The 19,192-nt window shown below is 43.8% G+C and overlaps 1 protein-coding gene and 1 pseudogene across 2 annotated transcripts; both read left to right on the forward strand.

Annotated features, from left to right (window-relative positions):
- Positions 1–1,318: 1,318 nt before the first annotated feature.
- On the forward strand, positions 1,319–19,175 carry LOC310839964 (thiol S-methyltransferase TMT1B pseudogene; annotated as a pseudogene). The gene is made up of 2 exons (XR_014568582.1): positions 1,319–4,148; positions 17,138–19,175. The product of XR_014568582.1 is annotated as a thiol S-methyltransferase TMT1B pseudogene (transcript).
- LOC310839957 (thiol S-methyltransferase TMT1A-like) lies at positions 14,387–19,175 on the forward strand. Its single transcript, XM_083729084.1, has 2 exons — positions 14,387–14,959; positions 17,685–19,175. Exons 1-2 carry the CDS (start codon positions 14,456–14,458, stop codon positions 17,919–17,921), a joined length of 741 nt encoding a protein of 246 aa, XP_083585210.1. The 5' UTR covers positions 14,387–14,455; the 3' UTR covers positions 17,922–19,175.
- Positions 19,176–19,192: the final 17 nt, after the last annotated feature.

The following is a 19,192-nucleotide window of genomic DNA, read 5'->3' on the forward strand; positions in this document are numbered from 1 at the left end:
TTGTCATACCCTCCAACATTTATTTGATGAAAATAGGGACATCCTATTAAACAACAACAGCAGCAATTGTATTATTGGTTGCCCCAACCACTCTGGGCTGCTTTCAACATACATAAGAACATAATAAAACATAAAACATTTTTTAAAAAAATCCCTATACAGGGCTGCCTTCAGTTATCTTCTAAAGGTTGTATAGTTACTTATCTCCTTCGCTTGGGAGTCACATAACTCCATATCCTCCAACATTTCTCTGATGAAAATAGGGACTGAGGAAAAGCAGGACATTCCAAGATCAGATCAGAAACCGGGACGTAAAACTAGGACTCTTAGCATAGGGACATGATCCAGACCAAAGAGTTATTATCTTTCTCCCTGCAACACCACCAATTTGGACAGCTGCCACAAAAAATAAAATAAGGTAGCATTAAGTGCAGAGTAGACCTTTTAAAATGAATGAACCTCTCTTAGTCACTGTGATAGGTCTACTTAGTTAAATACCTGCCAGGGTACTAGGGTGAATGAAGTTATTTAAACCTCTCCTTCAAGCATAGTGGCCTGATGGGGATGTAAATTGATGAACCAGGAAAAGGGATAGCTCCCCTTTTCAACTCTTACATCTGTATGGATCCATACTGAGTTTTGGACCTTCTCAGCATTGGCATGCAGCTCTCAAAGGGTTTGCTAAGCATGGCTGCAACCTTGGGCCCAAAAGGTTAGTTAGTTATCCCAGTTCACAATCCTAAAAGCACCCAACATAATAAAACTTCGGAATTCTGAACAGTTTACATACCAGTTCACAGTGTACCGGTACTTAAATTTACAGTTTTCACAATCAGTTATTTGAGAAACGAGCCCTTAAACTCAACCTGTTAATCATTAACATGTCCAAGGACTGAACTGGGGTCACTTTTGACAATGATACCAAATTTTTCACGTTGGTTAATGCAAAAAGGGGTTGTGAAAAGCTCCAAAAGGATTTCTCCAAACCATAGAACCAACTCCTAGGGGCCAAGGTCCCATTGACCCCACGAATAAAATATTTGAGGGGGCCGGGAACCCCCATAGGTGATGGGCAATACGATTAAAATGGAGTGTGTCTGTGTACTACTTCTTGTGGTCGATTATATGGGGAGGGGCATACCTGGCCTTCACCAATATTTTATTCAAGTTGGCACTCCTGCTCCAAATGAGGGGTGATAAATAAAAATAAATTCACGTATAACTTCAGGAATCTGAATTGGTGGTAAGTGACCAGGGATGAGACTTTGCAGCCATAGCAGATAGCTTGGTGAAGATGTTGACCCAGCTTGGGCGTCCTCTTAGCTCACCCTCGAGACTCTGCAACTGACTTTCTCTTCTCTGACTTTGCTGTTTTCTGCCCTCTTGCTAACATGGAAGCAACATGCCTAGTTGTCCTGCTCAGGTTCTGCGTCCAGATATTAGCCTTCCCTGTTTACTTGCTGTGGTATCTGGGTATCTGGGAACCCCTTTGCAAGATGTTATTCCCCTACGTCATGTTTGTGGCGTCCACCTATTATAACAAGTGCATGTCTGACAAGAAAAGGGAAATGTTCAGAAACCTGAAGGACTTTTCCAGTCCTACGGGGGCCCTCACACTGTTAGAGATTGGTGCAGGAACTGGCACCAACTTTCAGTTCTACCCCGCGGGATGCAAAATCATATGCACTGATCCAAACCCCAACTTCCAGAAGTTTTACAAGAAGAGCGTGGCTGAAAATCCACACGTGCAGGTGGAACGCTGTTTGGTGGCTCCGGCTGAGGACCTGCACCAGGTACCAGCTGCATCGGTGGATGTGGTGGTTTCAACGACGGTGCTATGCTCTGTGAAGAGCCCGGAGCAAGTTATGAAAGAAGTCCTGCGGGTGCTGAGACCGGTAAGTAGCTCACGCAATGGGAAGAACAAGGACAATTCAGTAAATGCAGGGGCATGTGTATTCTCAGGTGTTAGTCAATTCTATATCCGTTGGGGAATCACAAATGCAGGTAGATGGATTCGGATCCCTTGCTGTTTCTGCGTAAACCAATTTGCTTCTGAGCTATTTACATTCTCATAAGTTGCAAATGTTGGGATCACTCCCTTGCTTTTCTCCCTAACTACAGTTAGGAACAAATAAACCCACATTGAGGGTACCTTAGACAGATAAACACATGCCTCTTATTATTTTGTCCATTGTGCACTTGTGAAAGACCAAAGCGAATTTTTTAATATGCTTGTCTCTGATGTTGAAACTGATAAGAGGGTTGGGCAGGAAGGCCCAGTATACCTGAAGCAGCCTCTCCACTCCTGTTGTTCAGCCCGGACACTGAGATCCAGCTCCGAGGGCCTTCTGGCAGTTCACTCACTTTGAGCAGTGAAGGGAACCAGACAGAGGGCCTTCTCGGTAGTGGCACCCACCCTGTGGAACGCCCTGCCAAGGAAATAAACTTTTAGAAGACATCTGAAGGCAGCCCTGTTTAGGGACGTTTTTAATGTTTGATCTTTTATCATGTTTTTAATATTCTGTTGGGAGCCATCCAGAGTGGCTGGGGAAACCTGTATGTATGAATGAATGAATAAATTATTATTATTATTATTATTATTATTATTATTATTATTATTATCATCATCATTATTCCTCCTCACATTTCAGCCTCTCTGCATTTGTTTTGTACCTATCCCCACCTGCCATTAAAAAAAATAAAAAAATAGAATGATTCATGTTTGGGAATGGCTTTTTAAACACATTATAGCCTCTCTTTCCTTTCGAAGTATAGTGAGTAAAATGTATTTGTTTCACCCACTGAGATTTCCTTGACATCTTCCATCTCTGCTTACCAATGAAACTGGCAAAGTCGTTGCAAACTCAAAATCACCCTTGGCTAAGCTGTTAACTGACTCTAGTGACTGTTGTCATACCCTCCAACATTTATTTGATGAAAATAGGGACATCCTATTAAACAACAACAGCAGCAATTGTATTATTGGTTGCCCCAACCACTCTGGGCTGCTTTCAACATACATAAGAACATAATAAAACATAAAACATTTTTTAAAAAAATCCCTATACAGGGCTGCCTTCAGTTATCTTCTAAAGGTTGTATAGTTACTTATCTCCTTCGCTTGGGAGTCACATAACTCCATATCCTCCAACATTTCTCTGATGAAAATAGGGACTGAGGAAAAGCAGGACATTCCAAGATCAGATCAGAAACCAGGACGTAAAACTAGGACTCTTAGCATAGGGACATGATCCAGACCAAAGAGTTATTATCTTTCTCCCTGCAACACCACCAATTTGGACAGCTGCCACAAAAAATAAAATAAGGTAGCATTAAGTGCAGAGTAGACCTTTTAAAATGAATGAACCTCTCTTAGTCACTGTGATAGGTCTACTTAGTTAAATACCTGCCAGGGTACTAGGGTGAATGAAGTTATTTAAACCTCTCCTTCAAGCATAGTGGCCTGATGGGGATGTAAATTGATGAACCAGGAAAAGGGATAGCTCCCCTTTTCAACTCTTACATCTGTATGGATCCATACTGAGTTTTGGACCTTCTCAGCATTGGCATGCAGCTCTCAAAGGGTTTGCTAAGCATGGCTGCAACCTTGGGCCCAAAAGGTTAGTTAGTTATCCCAGTTCACAATCCTAAAAGCACCCAACATAATAAAACTTCGGAATTCTGAACAGTTTACATACCAGTTCACAGTGTACCGGTACTTAAATTTACAGTTTTCACAATCAGTTATTTGAGAAACGAGCCCTTAAACTCAACCTGTTAATCATTAACATGTCCAAGGACTGAACTGGGGTCAATTTTGACAATGATACCAAATTTTTCACGTTGGTTAATGCAAAAAGGGGTTGTGAAAAGCTCCAAAAGGATTTCTCCAAACCATAGAACCAACTCCTAGGGGCCAAGGTCCCATTGACCCCACGAATAAAATATTTGAGGGGGCCGGGAACCCCCATAGGTGATGGGCAATACGATTAAAATGGAGTGTGTCTGTGTACTACTTCTTGTGGTCGATTATATGGGGAGGGGCATACCTGGCCTTCACCAATATTTTATTCAAGTTGGCACTCCTGCTCCAAATGAGGGGTGATAAATAAAAATAAATTCACGTATAACTTCAGGAATCTGAATTGGTGGTAAGTGACCAGGGATGAGACTTTGCAGCCATAGCAGATAGCTTGGTGAAGATGTTGACCCAGCTTGGGCGTCCTCTTGAGGCACCTAATCATAAGCCTGCATTTTTATCAAAGCTTATATATTGCAATCAAGGCTTGTATTTAAAAATGAGCTTAAAAAAGGATTTTCAAATGTTTCATGCCAGGCAGAAAGAACCTTGGCAAGAGGTTTTTCTCCTAAGACAAGGGGGCCCCATTGATTTATAGTAGAAAAACAATTCTCAAAGTCATAAAAAGGGAGAATTACATATGCTGCCCCAAGGCTGAAAAAACACAATTAAGAATGGGTAAATAGTAAAATAATACCAATGTGCCTCCCAGTAAAATGAGCCAGATCTTCTTTCTAAGGTTGAAAGGCCAAGAGCAGTGAAAAAGGCAACTGGCTTGGCTAGAAGAAAAGAGAGCATTTTTGGGAAATCTTTTAAAGCTGTTTTTTACTGAGTTCCTTTTTACTTTACAAAGGCTTTATTCTTTTAAAAGGCTACCTATGATAAGTGAATGAAATATATTAGCTTAAATACATTGGCTTAAATGTAATTATGCAAAGGATTTAAGGAATGCTAGATTCTTATTTCATATGGTTGTAAGAGTTGTATTTATCCTGAAATTAAGTCAGCCACCAGTCTAGCCCCCCTGCTAGACAGAAGACGCCATCCAAGCACTCTTGATATATAGTTGTCAGGCATTTGTTTAGAAACCTTAAATGAAGGAAATCTTTCAATGTTGATGTGAACTCAAGATCCTTGACATCTGTTGAACATAAAAATGTAAGATTAAACATTTGTTTTAGAAGGCAATAGGGCAAGGAGGGCAAGAGGTGAGCTGGTAATTAAGATTCCATGTAAGATATATTATTACTTATTTGTCACATATATAGCTCTTTGTCTCCCTTATAAGGGCAAGGAAGTGGGTGTATCTTTTGTGGGTGTATCTTTTGTGATTGGTTCTACCAAACAGCCAATAGGAATTTCAACCAGGCTGATTGGACAGAGGCAGCCACAGGAGGAGCAAAGGGGGCTGGATTAAGGGAATATAAGTGCTGGCCAGGATGGCAAGAGGCCAGGCCAGAGCTTGGTAACCATATACCACTGAGCCTCTCATTTATTTGTCTGACAAATAAATTATTATTTTAATTTCTCTATTGCTGCGTTGAATATTTCATTCCAGCTAAGCGTTAACCACAAGCAGGGTGCTACATTTTATGGTGCCACTGTGACTCGGATAAGTGGTCTGCTGGAACGCAGCCCCTTCGCCCTACTGGGCAGGGTACAAGAGAGAGGACCACTGCTTACCCAGCGCGCACTGGTAAATTTTTCCAGGGGGAACGCAGAAGACTCGTCTGTCTGATACCCTGCTCACTGGCGGCGACGGACCGGGGGAAACAGGGAACCAACCAAGGGTAAGTGCACAAAGGGATTTTTGGCCCTCCAATTAATTGGGAGGAAGAGAAGTCTTGATCAAACTTCTGCGTCTCAGTAAGGGGAAACTGAGTACGCTAGGTGGTTGGGTACATCAGATGTTGGTCTGGTGGAGGAAAAGGGAAGGATTGGGAGGTAGAGTGTGGTGAAGTATCCAGCGCATTGTATGTGTGAGAAAGTACAGAGCAATCTGTAGCTGACCTGAGTGTGGAGTGGGTAGTACTTCGGTTCCCAGTGAGGCGACTCCATCTGGGCAAGGAAACTCACGAAGTGTGTGTGCGAGTGACTGAGTGGATACTTCACAGGGCCATACAATGGGAGTTGGGGGTTCAAAGGGGGAAAATACACCTCTTGAGTGTATGTTAAATAATTTTAAGAAAGCCTTCTCAGGGGCATATGGAGTCAAAATGACGCCAGAGCGCTTGAGAACGTTATGTGAACTAGAATGGCCAAAACAAAATACTGAATGGCCATCTCAGGGAACTTTTGATATAAATTTAGTAAGCAAACTTTGGTCTAATATCGCCAAAGAAACTGGAGGGTGCCCAGAACAATTTCCATATATAGATTCCTGGCTGAGCACATTAAATAAAAATCCTCCATGGATAAGGGAATGCAAAGTCAAACGATGCAAATTATTGGCTATAAAAGCTGAAGCTAGGAAAGGAATCTTGCCAAATAAACTCAAACCCATTTTTGAGGGACCAGAGGAAGAGGTGCTTCCACCTCCACCCTATGCTCCACATCGAAGGGAGCTTAATTCAAACACTCCGCCAGTTGTAACCCCAAGGCAAGAAAGTGGAATGAATAATGGGAGTGGAGTCACAGAGCTTGATTCCTTGATAGATTATGATAAATATCTTCAGGAGGCATTGGAGTCCTATAATAAAGCCCAAGCAGAAGTGGTTATTCCACCTGTGACTCCTAATAGACCTCCATCTACAGTCTCCTTTAGTGGAACAACTGATTGCCCACCCCAAACCCCTGTACATCCAAGTCCCAGAGAAATATTACAGAAGTTACAGGGAGACCTTGATCGGTCCGCAAGCAATACAGCCAGGCGTATAAAGCTGCTAAAAGAACGCCTTGGGACAGATACCATCCCCTATGATTTGAGGCCCCTAGAGCAAAGTGAAGAGAAAGATCACGTAGTAGCCCCTCTTAGAAGAGTATTTGATGCACTTGAGGAGCCTGCGCTGGTTAACGGGCAACCCGGACCACGGCCACCTCGAACTTCGACCCTGCAATATATTCCATTCACAACTACAGATTTGATGAATTGGAAAACACACACCCCATCTTTCGCAGAAAAACCTCAGGCTATGATGGACTTGGTGACTTCAATAGTAAATACTCATAGTCCTACTTGGACAGATTGTCGCCAGCTCCTAAATACTCTTTTCACCACTGAGGAAAGGAGAGACATAATTGAAAAGGCACAGATATATTTGCGTGAGCAGGCCAGAGTGGGAAATATTTTTAATATTGACCGTCATCTCCAAGACAACTTTCCCTTGGAAGATCCTAATTGGGATCCAAACAATGGAATTCACCTGGCCAGACTTACCACCTACCGCCAGACACTTGTGCAAGGTATCCGCAGGGCATGCCAGAAGCCCACTAATATGTCTAAAGTCTCAGAAGTAGAACAGAAACCAAATGAGAGTCCGGGAGACTTTTTAGAGAGGCTGCAAGAAGCCTATCGTATATGGACTCCTTTTGACCCTGAAGCCCCTGAAAACAGCAGAATGATTACTGCTACATTTGTGGCCCAGTGCGCTTCTGATATTCGTAAGAAAATTCAGAAATCAGAAGGATGGGAAGGGATGCTGATGAGCCAAATTATGGCCATTGCACGCCGAGTTTATCGGAATAGGGATGAGGCTGAGAAGCAAGAGAAGAAGAAGTGGCAGAAGGAAAAGATGGTAATGCTAGCCACAGCAGTGAAGCAAGACCACCGCCCCTTAAATGGAGGGAGAGGGCGAGGAAGGAATCCACCACTGGGAAGGAATCAATGTGCAAATTGCAAGAAGGAGGGTCATTGGAAGCGGGAGTGTCCTGAACCCCTGAGGTTGGAAGAAGTACGCCCAGGCCCAGGCCCAGGCCCAGGCCCAGGCTCCGGCCCAAGAAACCAGGGACGGGGACAGGGAATGATCCGAGATGGAAGATATCAGAGACCAGGACAGGGACGGAATAGAGACAATTTCATTGGACTGGCAGAAGAGGATTTTACTCAAGACTAGGAACGACCGGACTCCATAAAGTTAGGCTTCCAGGAGCCCACGGTCACGATTCAATTAGGGAGCCATTTAATAGACTTTATGATTGATACTGGGGCTGAATACTCAGTACTCCCAGAACTATTGCAGAAAAAGGCATCCAAAAGTGTAGTCATTAAAAGTGCCACTGGACAGTCAGCTAAGAGGTCTTTCCTCCAACCTTTGGAATGTCAGATTGGGGGACATCGTTTAACCCATCAGTTTTTGTATATACCTGAGTGTCCAATACCTCTCTTAGGCAGAGATATGCTGTCCAAATTGCAGGCCCAAATCACCTTCACTCCTCGAGGTCCAGAAATGAAACTGCCATCAAAAGCAGCAGGAATAATTACCCTCTCAGTACCTAAGGAACAATCATGGCGCCTAATGTCAGCCTTGCAAGTCCAACCCACATTGGATACAGAATTAAACAAGCTCCTCCGAACTCTACAGGTGCCACCAGGAGTATGGGCCGAAAATAGCCCACCAGGAATGGCTAAGAATATAGCTCCAATTGTAGTAACCCTAAAACCTATGGCTACCCCTGTATCTGTAAAGCAATATCCCTTACCCCGGCGAGCAGCAGAGGGCATCCAGAAACATTTGGACCGCCTATTAAAATATGGTCTGCTTAAGCCTTGCCAATCAGAATGGAACACACCCCTTTTGCCTGTTCGAAAACCTGGGACAGATGAATACAGGCCAGTGCAGGACTTGAGGCTCGTAAACCAGGCTATCGAGACCTTGCACCCAAATGTACCAAACCCATATACCTTGTTGAGTTTGATCCCACCAGAAGCAACATTTTTTACTGTATTGGACTTGAAAGATGCATTCTTCTGTTGCCGGCTGGCACCACAGAGCCAACCTATATTTGCCTTCCAGTGGGAAGACCCTTTAACAGGAACAAAAGGCCAGCTAACCTGGACAAGATTGCCCCAGGGCTTTAAAAATTCCCCAACTTTATTTGGCACTGCCTTGGCGAGGGATCTAACAAGTTACCCCTCAATACCGGGAGAAAAGGTGGTTCTGCAATATGTAGATGATCTTATACTAGCGGCAAAGGATTTTAATACCTGTAAAGAAGGGACAGAGGAACTGCTCCACTTGCTCTGGGAAGCTGGCTACCGAGTTTCCCAGAAAAAGGCACAGTTATGCTTAGAAAAGGTCAAATATTTGGGCTTTGACATCTCACACCAACAACGAGCATTGAGACCAGAGAGGAAAGAAGCTATTTGCCTTATCAAGGAACCTACCACAAGGAAACAACTTAGAGGATTCCTGGGAACAGCAGGGTTTTGTAGACTATGGATACCTGATTTCAGCAGTCTGGCCAAGCCCTTACATGAAAGCACTCGAGGTGCAGAAAAGGACCCATTCGTATGGGGACCTGAGCAGAAACAAGCCTTTTTAGTTATCAAACAACGACTTATGGAGGCACCAGCCCTTGGATTGCCTAATTCGGAAAAACCCTTTCAGCTGTATGTACATGAACAGAATGGGATTGCAGCGGCAGTCCTGACCCAGAGATTAGGAAGTTGGAACCGCCCAGTAGCTTATTTGTCTAAACAATTGGACTCAGTAGCAAAAGGATGGCCTCCATGCCTAAGGGCAGTAGCGGCCACTGCAAGCCTTGTCAAAGAAGCTGATAAATTTACCTTCGGCCAGACGATGTATGTGAATGTACCTCATGCTGTTCTGACACTCATGGAATATAAGGGTAGTTATTGGTTAACGAACCCAAGGATGGCTAGATACCAAGGCCTATTGTGTGAAAATCCCAGGATTCATCTACGAGTAGTGAATATGCTCAATCCAGCGACTCTGCTGCCTCTGCCAGAGGTAGATGATGAAGAATCACATGATTGTCTCCAAATAATGGATGAAGTTTATTCCAGTAGACCTGATCTGAAAGATGAACCATTGAAAAATCCAGATGTTGTATATTATACGGATGGTAGCAGTTACCTGCATGAAGGTGCCAGACGAGCAGGATATGCTGTGGTCACCAATGAGGAAGTTGTGGAAGCTGAAGCTTTGCCTGCTGGCACATCAGCACAAAAGGCTGAACTTATAGGCTTAACTAGAGCTCTGCAATTGGCAGCTGGATGTAAGGCAAACATCTATACTGATTCTAAATATGCCTTCTTAACCCTGCATGCACATGGAGCTCTATGGAAAGAAAGAGGTCTAATCGGAGCCCACGGGAAGGCCTTGAAATATGGACCTGAAGTAGAAATCCTGTTAGAAGCAGTATGGGCTCCAGAACAGATTGCTGTAATGCACTGCAAAGGTCATGGACGAGGAAGGGATCCAATAACCAGAGGAAATCATGCTGCTGACAAAGCAGCCCGAGAGGCAGCCCAAAAGCCTGTGGGAGGATTTATAGCAGCCCTCATACCAGAGGTAGTTCCAGAAGATGTTAAACCTCACTATACCCCAGAAGAGAGGAAGTGGGCTGAACAGGAAGGAGCGGTTATGAAGGACGGTTGGATGATCCTGCCGGATAATAGGATTTATGTACCTCATCATCTAGCAGGCACAATTGTAAGAAATTATCATGAATCTACTCACCTTGGCGGTACTGCAACCAGAGAGAGTCTCAGTCGGAAGTTGTATATTATTAATCTATCACAATTAGCAACTTGCATTTCACAGAAATGTGTTCTTTGTGCTAAAAACAATCCCAGGCAGGGACCGGTACAACCTCCTGGAATCCAACACGTGGGATATGTCCCCATGGAAAGTCTAATTGTGGACTTCACAGAGCTGGTCCCTTCTAAGGGATTCAAGTATCTCCTTGTATTTGTAGATACTCTTACCGGATGGGTTGAAGCTTTTCCCACCCGAACTGAAAAGGCACGAGAGGTAACTAAGAGACTCCTCACTGAATTGATCCCAAGGTTTGGATTACCTAGATGCATTGGAAGTGATAATGGGCCAGCGTTCATTGATCAAGTAGTACAAGATGTATGTCGAGTCCTACAAGTAAAATGGAGACTGCATGCAGCATATAGGCCTCAGAGTTCAGGGAAAACTGAAAGAATGAATCGGACTCTGAAAACCCAATTGGCAAAATTAACCCAGGAAACGGGATTGGGATGGGTAGATGTGTTACCCATAACACTGTTTCGTGTTCGGTGTGCACCCACAAAAAGACTTAAGTTGTCACCTTTTGAGCTCCTGTATGGGAGACCGCCCTCCTTTGTTCAGGATATTCCAGCTGACCTTAAACAAATAGGAGATCATGTGACACAGGGACAAGTGCAATCTCTCTCCCGTGTTTTTGTTTCTCTTAACAGGTGGGCCCTCGAACGCACGCCGTGCAGCATTGCCGAGCCGATTCATCAGTTCCAGGCTGGCGATAGCGTATGGGTGAAAGAGTGGAAACGTGATCCACTTGCACCAAAGTGGCGTGGACCTTACACCGTCTTGCTCTCTACTCCAACAGCGGTGAAGGTAGCTGAGGTGACCCCCTGGATTCATCACTCTCGTTTGAAGAAGTCCGAAGGCAGTTGGACGTGCAAAGGTGACCCCTCTAATCCTTTAAAACTAACTCTCTCCAAAAACCCCTGTATCTAGCCCTACCGGGAACGGGCTAGGTCACGGGCAACATTTGACGACCGGCCTGCTGCAGCCACAACCTGGAAGCTGGCTGACCTGCGCACGCCTGAAGCTTGAGGAGCGTCTGAACCAGCGACTGTGAACGGAAAGATTCTCTAATACAATTGATTGACTGCCCCCTTGTGGAACAATTATCAGAGATATTACTCATTGGGGATCCTCGGGATATATGTTTTGGTCTTGGTGGTTCCCCATTTCTGTCACTGGGGGAATTATATTGGGGCTAATAATTATTTGCTATCACAATAAGGTAATCTTTTGTGGAAGGAATGCATATACTAGACATCAACATGATTTTATTATTAATCCTGATCCCTTGGGAAGGGGAAGGGTCCTTGAATCTGACCAAATTGGCTAAATATGGATTCAGCCATGACCACAATATGTGGGTAGGTTTAGCTGAAATGGTAGCCAATGTTGCAAATAGGACCAATTGCCTTGTTTGCTCTCTTGGGCCAGATGATTCAGAGGGAGGTATGCCCTTATTACCGATACCATTAGATGCCATTGGTATGGTAAGCGAAATGCCACACCAAACAGAAATACAGAATTTCCCCGGATGGAACTCAACTAAACCATTACGAGTTATACCTGTACAAGGGGAATTCTGTGTACATAAATCATCAGATGCAGCTGATTCTCCCATGATAGGCTCTTCTCATTGTCACTATACTTGGGATTATATTAAGAATAGTCATACCTGGGCACACGGTACTACCTATCGAACTCGGAATACCTTGCCCTGTGCACCTCCTTTTATTCACGCATGGAAAGTGGTGTGGAACATAACTGTGACAGAAAAAGGCAATCTAACATACTGCACTGTGAACTCTCTACCTCTTTTGGTATTTCGCCTTCTGTACTCCACGTACCAAAAACCTCAGACCCGATGGTTGTGGTGGATATGTGGAGAATGGGCATACAAAAAGCTCCCTTCCAAATGGAGTGGGACTTGTTTCTTGGGTTGGGTATTACCACCAATGTGGATTATGCCCACTAGTTCGGCCAGGCGAACACGAAGGAATGCTGATATTTCTCATATAGCAGGAGGAAGTACCCAAAGTTGGAGTGGTACTGATGATTGGCCGCCAGAGCGCATTATAGCCTATTATGATCCTGCCTCCTGGAATCCTGGTGAGCTCATACAAGGGGCACGGGATCCTATTTATAATCTAAACAGAATAATTCGATTGCAAGCAGTAGTGGAACTTGTAACCAATGCAACGGCCCAGAGTTTGAGACTTATTGCACAACAGTTGGATGAAAGTAGAGCCGCCATTTTGCAGCTGAAAATGGGAATGGATTATGTACTTGCCAGGCAGGGAGGCCTATGTGGAGTCTTGAACTTGACAGGGAATGCCTGTTGCTTTAACATTTCAGATAATGGTGAGGCAATCCGTGTGTTGGCCACAAAGATGGAGAATATAGCACATGTCCCAGTACAAACATGGGAAGGATGGGATATGGGATGGCTCACCAATTGGTTACCTAATGTCACAGGACTCAAAGGGATACTATTGTCTTGCTTGTTTTTCTTGACAGTAGTGGTAATGGTTTTGTGTATGATGCCATGTATCATTTCATGTTTTAGAAGTACAATTAGCAAGATGGTTTCAAATGAAACTCTACCTCATATCATGGCCCTATACAGAGCTTTACCTCAGGAATATGATGAAGGTCAAGCTATCAAGGACATTTGGGATGAAGGTCCTTGAGCTTGAAAGGGGGGAATGAGGCACCTAATCATAAGCCTGCATTTTTATCAAAGCTTATATATTGCAATCAAGGCTTGTATTTAAAAATGAGCTTAAAAAAGGATTTTCAAATGTTTCATGCCAGGCAGAAAGAACCTTGGCAAGAGGTTTTTCTCCTAAGACAAGGGGGCCCCATTGATTTATAGTAGAAAAACAATTCTCAAAGTCATAAAAAGGGAGAATTACATATGCTGCCCCAAGGCTGAAAAAACACAATTAAGAATGGGTAAATAGTAAAATAATACCAATGTGCCTCCCAGTAAAATGAGCCAGATCTTCTTTCTAAGGTTGAAAGGCCAAGAGCAGTGAAAAAGGCAACTGGCTTGGCTAGAAGAAAAGAGAGCATTTTTGGGAAATCTTTTAAAGCTGTTTTTTACTGAGTTCCTTTTTACTTTACAAAGGCTTTATTCTTTTAAAAGGCTACCTATGATAAGTGAATGAAATATATTAGCTTAAATACATTGGCTTAAATGTAATTATGCAAAGGATTTAAGGAATGCTAGATTCTTATTTCATATGGTTGTAAGAGTTGTATTTATCCTGAAATTAAGTCAGCCACCAGTCTAGCCCCCCTGCTAGACAGAAGACGCCATCCAAGCACTCTTGATATATAGTTGTCAGGCATTTGTTTAGAAACCTTAAATGAAGGAAATCTTTCAATGTTGATGTGAACTCAAGATCCTTGACATCTGTTGAACATAAAAATGTAAGATTAAACATTTGTTTTAGAAGGCAATAGGGCAAGGAGGGCAAGAGGTGAGCTGGTAATTAAGATTCCATGTAAGATATATTATTACTTATTTGTCACATATATAGCTCTTTGTCTCCCTTATAAGGGCAAGGAAGTGGGTGTATCTTTTGTGGGTGTATCTTTTGTGATTGGTTCTACCAAACAGCCAATAGGAATTTCAACCAGGCTGATTGGACAGAGGCAGCCACAGGAGGAGCAAAGGGGGCTGGATTAAGGGAATATAAGTGCTGGCCAGGATGGCAAGAGGCCAGGCCAGAGCTTGGTAACCATATACCACTGAGCCTCTCATTTATTTGTCTGACAAATAAATTATTATTTTAATTTCTCTATTGCTGCGTTGAATATTTCATTCCAGCTAAGCGTTAACCACAAGCAGGGAGCTACACTCTTAGCTCACCCTCGAGACTCTGCAACTGACTTTCTCTTCTCTGACTTTGCTGTTTTCTGCCCTCTTGCTAACATGGAAGCAACATGCCTAGTTGTCCTGCTCAGGTTCTGCGTCCAGATATTAGCCTTCCCTGTTTACTTGCTGTGGTATCTGGGTATCTGGGAACCCCTTTGCAAGATGTTATTCCCCTACGTCATGTTTGTGGCGTCCACCTATTATAACAAGTGCATGTCTGACAAGAAAAGGGAAATGTTCAGAAACCTGAAGGACTTTTCCAGTCCTACGGGGGCCCTCACACTGTTAGAGATTGGTGCAGGAACTGGCACCAACTTTCAGTTCTACCCCGCGGGATGCAAAATCATATGCACTGATCCAAACCCCAACTTCCAGAAGTTTTACAAGAAGAGCGTGGCTGAAAATCCACACGTGCAGGTGGAACGCTGTTTGGTGGCTCCGGCTGAGGACCTGCACCAGGTACCAGCTGCATCGGTGGATGTGGTGGTTTCAACGACGGTGCTATGCTCTGTGAAGAGCCCGGAGCAAGTTATGAAAGAAGTCCTGCGGGTGCTGAGACCGGTAAGTAGCTCACGCAATGGGAAGAACAAGGACAATTCAGTAACTGCAGGGGCATGTGTATTCTCGGGTGTTAGTCAATTCTATATCCGTTGGGGAATCACAAATGCAGGTAGATGGATTTGGATCCCTTGCTGTTTCTGCGTAAACCAATTTGCTTCTGAGCTATTTACATTCTCATAAGTTGCAAACGTTGGAATCACTCCCTTGCTTTTCTCTCTTAACTACAGTTAGGAAGAAACAATCCCACACTCTGTGTTATTGAGAGCACCTTACACAGATCTAGACATGCCTCTTATTATTTTGTCCGTTGCGCACTTGTGAAAGACCAAAGCATATTTTTAAACATGCTTGTCTCTGATGTTGAAACTGATAAGAGGGTTGGGCAGGAAGGCCCAGTATACCTGAAGCAGCCTCTCCACTCCCATTGTTCAGCCCGGACACTGAGGTCCAGCTCTGAGGGCCTTCTGGCGGTTCCCTCACTGTGAGCAGTGAAGGGAACCAGACAGAGGGCCTTCTCGGTAGTGGCGCCCACCCTGTGGAACGCCCTGCCATCAGATGTCAAGGAAATAAACTTTTAGAAGACATCTCAAGGCAGCCCTGTTTAGGGACATTTTTAATGTTTGATCTTTTATCGTGTTTTTAATATTCTGTTGGGAGCCATCCAGAGTGGCTGGGGAAACTTGTATGTATGAATGAATGAATGAATAAATAATAATAATAATAATAATAATAATAATAATAATAATAATAATCAAGAAGACATCAAGAAGAGGTGGCAAGAATACACAGAGGAACTATACCAGAAAGAAATGGATGTCTCTTATACCCCAGGTTGCTGACCTTGAGACAGACATCCTGGAGAGTGAAGTCAAATGGGCCTTAGAAAGTACTGCTAATAACAAGGCCAGTGGAAGTGATGATATTCCAGCTGAACTATTTAAAATTTTAAAAGATGATGCTGTTAAGGTGCTACGCTCAATATGCCAGCAAATTTGAAAAACTCAGCAGTGGCCAGAGGATTGGAGAAGATCAGTCTACATCCCAATCCCAAAGAAGGGCAGTGCCAAAGAATGCTCCAACTACCGCACAATTGCACTCATTTCACACGCTAGCAAGGTTATGCTTAAAATTCTACAAGGCAGGCTTAAGCAGTATGGAACAACTGATTGGTTCAAAATTGGGAAAGGAATACGACAAGGCTGTATATTGTCCCCCTGCTTATTTAACTTATATGCAGAATTCATCATGAGAAAGGCTGGGCTGGATGAATCCCAAGCCGGAATTAAGATTGCTGGAAGAAATATCAACAACCTCAGATATGCAGATGACACAACCTTGATGGCAGAAAGTGAGGAGGAATTAAAGAACCTTTTAATGAGGGTGAAAGAGGAAAGCGCAAAATATGGTCTGAAGCTCAACATCAAAAAAACGAAGATCATGGCCACTGGTCCCATCACCTCCTGGCAAATAGAAGGGGAAGAAATGGAGGCAGTGAGAGATTTTACTTTCTTGGGCTCCATGATCACTGCAGACGGTGACAGCAGTCACGAAATTAAAAAACGCCTGCTCCTTGGGAGAAAGGCGATGGCAAACCTAGACAGCATCTTAAAAAGCAGAGACATCACCTTACCAACAAAGGTCTGTATAGTTAAAGCCATGGTTTTCCCAGTAGTGATGTATGGAAGTGAGAGCTGGACCATAAAGAAGGCTGATTGCCGAAGAATTGATGCTTTTGAATTATGGTGCTGGAGGAGACTCTTGAGAGTCCCATGGACTGCAAGAAGATCAAACCTATCCATTCTGAAGGAAATCAGCCCTGAGTGTTCACTGGAAGGACAGATCCTGCAGCTGAGACTCCAGTACTTTGGCCACCTCATACCTGTTCACAGTGTACTTGAATTTGCAGTTTGCACAATCAGTTATTTGAGAAACGAGACCTTAAACTCAACCTGTTAATCATTAACATGTCCAGCCCATAGAACCAACTCCTAGGGGCCGAGGTCCCATTGACCCCACTAGTAAAATATTTGAGGGGGCCGGGAACCCCCAAAGGTGATGGGCAATACGATTAAAATGGAGTGTTTCTGTGTACTACTTCTTGTGGTCGATTATATGGGGAGGGGCATACCTGGCCTTCCCCAATATTTTATTCAAGTTGGCACTCCTGCTCCAAATGAGGGGTGATAAATAAAAATAAAATCACATATAACCTCAGGAATCTGAATTGGTGATAAGTGACCAGGGATGAGACTTTGCAGCCATAGCAGATAGTTTGGTGAAGATGTTGACCCAGCTTGTAGCAGCTGTGAGAAAAGGCAAATGATGGAGATGTGTAATGTTATGCTCGGAATGGAGAAAGCGGACAGAGAAATCATAGAATTGTAGAATTAGAAGGGAGCCTGAGGATCATCTAGTCCAACCCCCTACAAGGCAGGAATATGCAGCTGTCCCGTACAGGGATCGAACCTGCAACCTTGGCGTTCTCAGCACCACGTTCTAACCCACTGAGCTTTCCGTGTTCCTCTCATAAGACTAGAACCCCAAAGCCATCCAATGCAGCTGAATGTGGGAAGATTCAGGACAGAATTCAGGGGGACAGTGGCTGTTGCCATGAAAAGTTAACAGCACTCTGATACCATTAGCGCTGATTATGCAAAGAAATATCTGAGGAAATCCAAAGGAGAATAGAAAGTAACTTATATGCATCCAATTTTTTTTTCTCCAGGGTGGCGCTTACTACTTCCTAGAACACGTTGCAGGTGCTCCTTCCAGTTGGACTCTCTTCTGGCAGCAGATCTATGATCCAACTTGGATATGTCTGTTTGATGGGTGCCACATGACCAGAGAAACCTGGAAGGCCCTGGAAAAAGCTGGCTTCTCAGAGCTGAATCTACGGCACATAGATGCCCCTTTAGAATGGACCCCTGTTAGGCCGCATATCATAGGTTATGCTGTAAAGTAGCTTGGAAATAAATTTCTGAACAAGATCTCCATGCAGGTGTCTCTGGGTTGGGGTGTAGAACCTAATCATAAGAATTATAGCATAGCCCATCACTATGTCACCTATGGCCGGTGAACCTCTTGTGCAATCTATAATTGGATGCACACACATGTATGTTATTGTCAATCCATTTTTTATTTCCATTTGACAGACTGTCCAGCTACCTTCACTTTTCACAATCCAGCTGCTCCCATGCAGATGTGAACATTGTGATAACACATAACTTGGGCTTGCCTCATTCACTTATACGTGAGCATGCATGAACTACCATTATTATTCTCCCTGGAAGCATCTGGTCCCCATGGAGGTTGGGATATCAGCCATTGTTGATTACCTTAAACAGAATTTCTTTTTAATTTGGAAGATGATTGAGAGGTTCCTATCGCAGGTGCTGCCAGTGTGGTGCTTGCAGGCACACGCGTGCTAACAGAGGCCTTTCCTGAAACCCACAGAGTCCCTTCCCTGCACTTAAAACAACATTTTAACAACAGGAAGATTTAAAGGAACTATTAGAAACTCAAGGCAGCAGAGAGATGAGATGATCAGAGCCCCCCCCCCCCCGAACTTGAAGCATGGGAAGTCCCAATAAAAATTTAAAATTTGGCAGAATATTTGGACTATATGATATATAATTGTATAATTTGGAATAGTTAATGTGATTTGATTGGATTGTTAAAATGGAAAATTTAATAAAAAAATATTTTTTTAAAAAGAGCAGCATTTTATTGCAGCCGGTATAACAGGTTGTGGAGTGTGCCCACAACAGCTTATCAGGTTTGCTAATGTGCTCTCAGGCTCAGTGGCAGAGCGTGGCGTGCCAGCGCCTGTGGCTGCGTGGAGGGGGTGGGTGGGTGGGATGGAGGGAAACAGGTGAGGTATATATGCCTCATGGTATCCGTGTCACCCAGGAGATCGCAGCTGCAGAGATAAGAATAGTCGTTCCGTTGTCTGAAGAGGTCACTTCCTGGTTCACATGGAGAAGTCGTCTTCAACAGAGTCCACTGATGAAAGCACACAGCTGTATTGAAGCAGCACTGGGTGTTAAAATTTTGCACCCAGGAAAACCACCCCGATCCACGCCACGCCACAGCTCAGCCTCAGAAAGTTTGGTGACCCCTGTCCTGCAGCACTTTGGTTTATTTTTGTATTCTGCTTCCTCTACCTGCTTCCCCTTGCCTTTTATTTCTAATAAAGCTTCACAGTTTGACCGCTTAAGTGTGTGCAGTAACCAA

Source organism: Podarcis gaigeae (assembly GCF_964106915.1).
Source record: "Podarcis gaigeae genome assembly, chromosome: 2".
NCBI classification, from domain to species: domain Eukaryota; kingdom Metazoa; phylum Chordata; class Lepidosauria; order Squamata; family Lacertidae; genus Podarcis; species Podarcis gaigeae.

Bases quoted from the DNA above. Each gene is read 5' to 3' on its own strand.
- LOC310839957 (XM_083729084.1), top strand. From the start codon at position 14,456: ATGGAAGCAACATGCCTAGTTGTCCTGCTCAGGTTCTGCGTCCAGATA. The intron at 14,960-17,684 runs GTAAGTAGCTCA...TTTTTTCTCCAG, and splicing joins TCCTGCGGGTGCTGAGACCG to GGTGGCGCTTACTACTTCCT.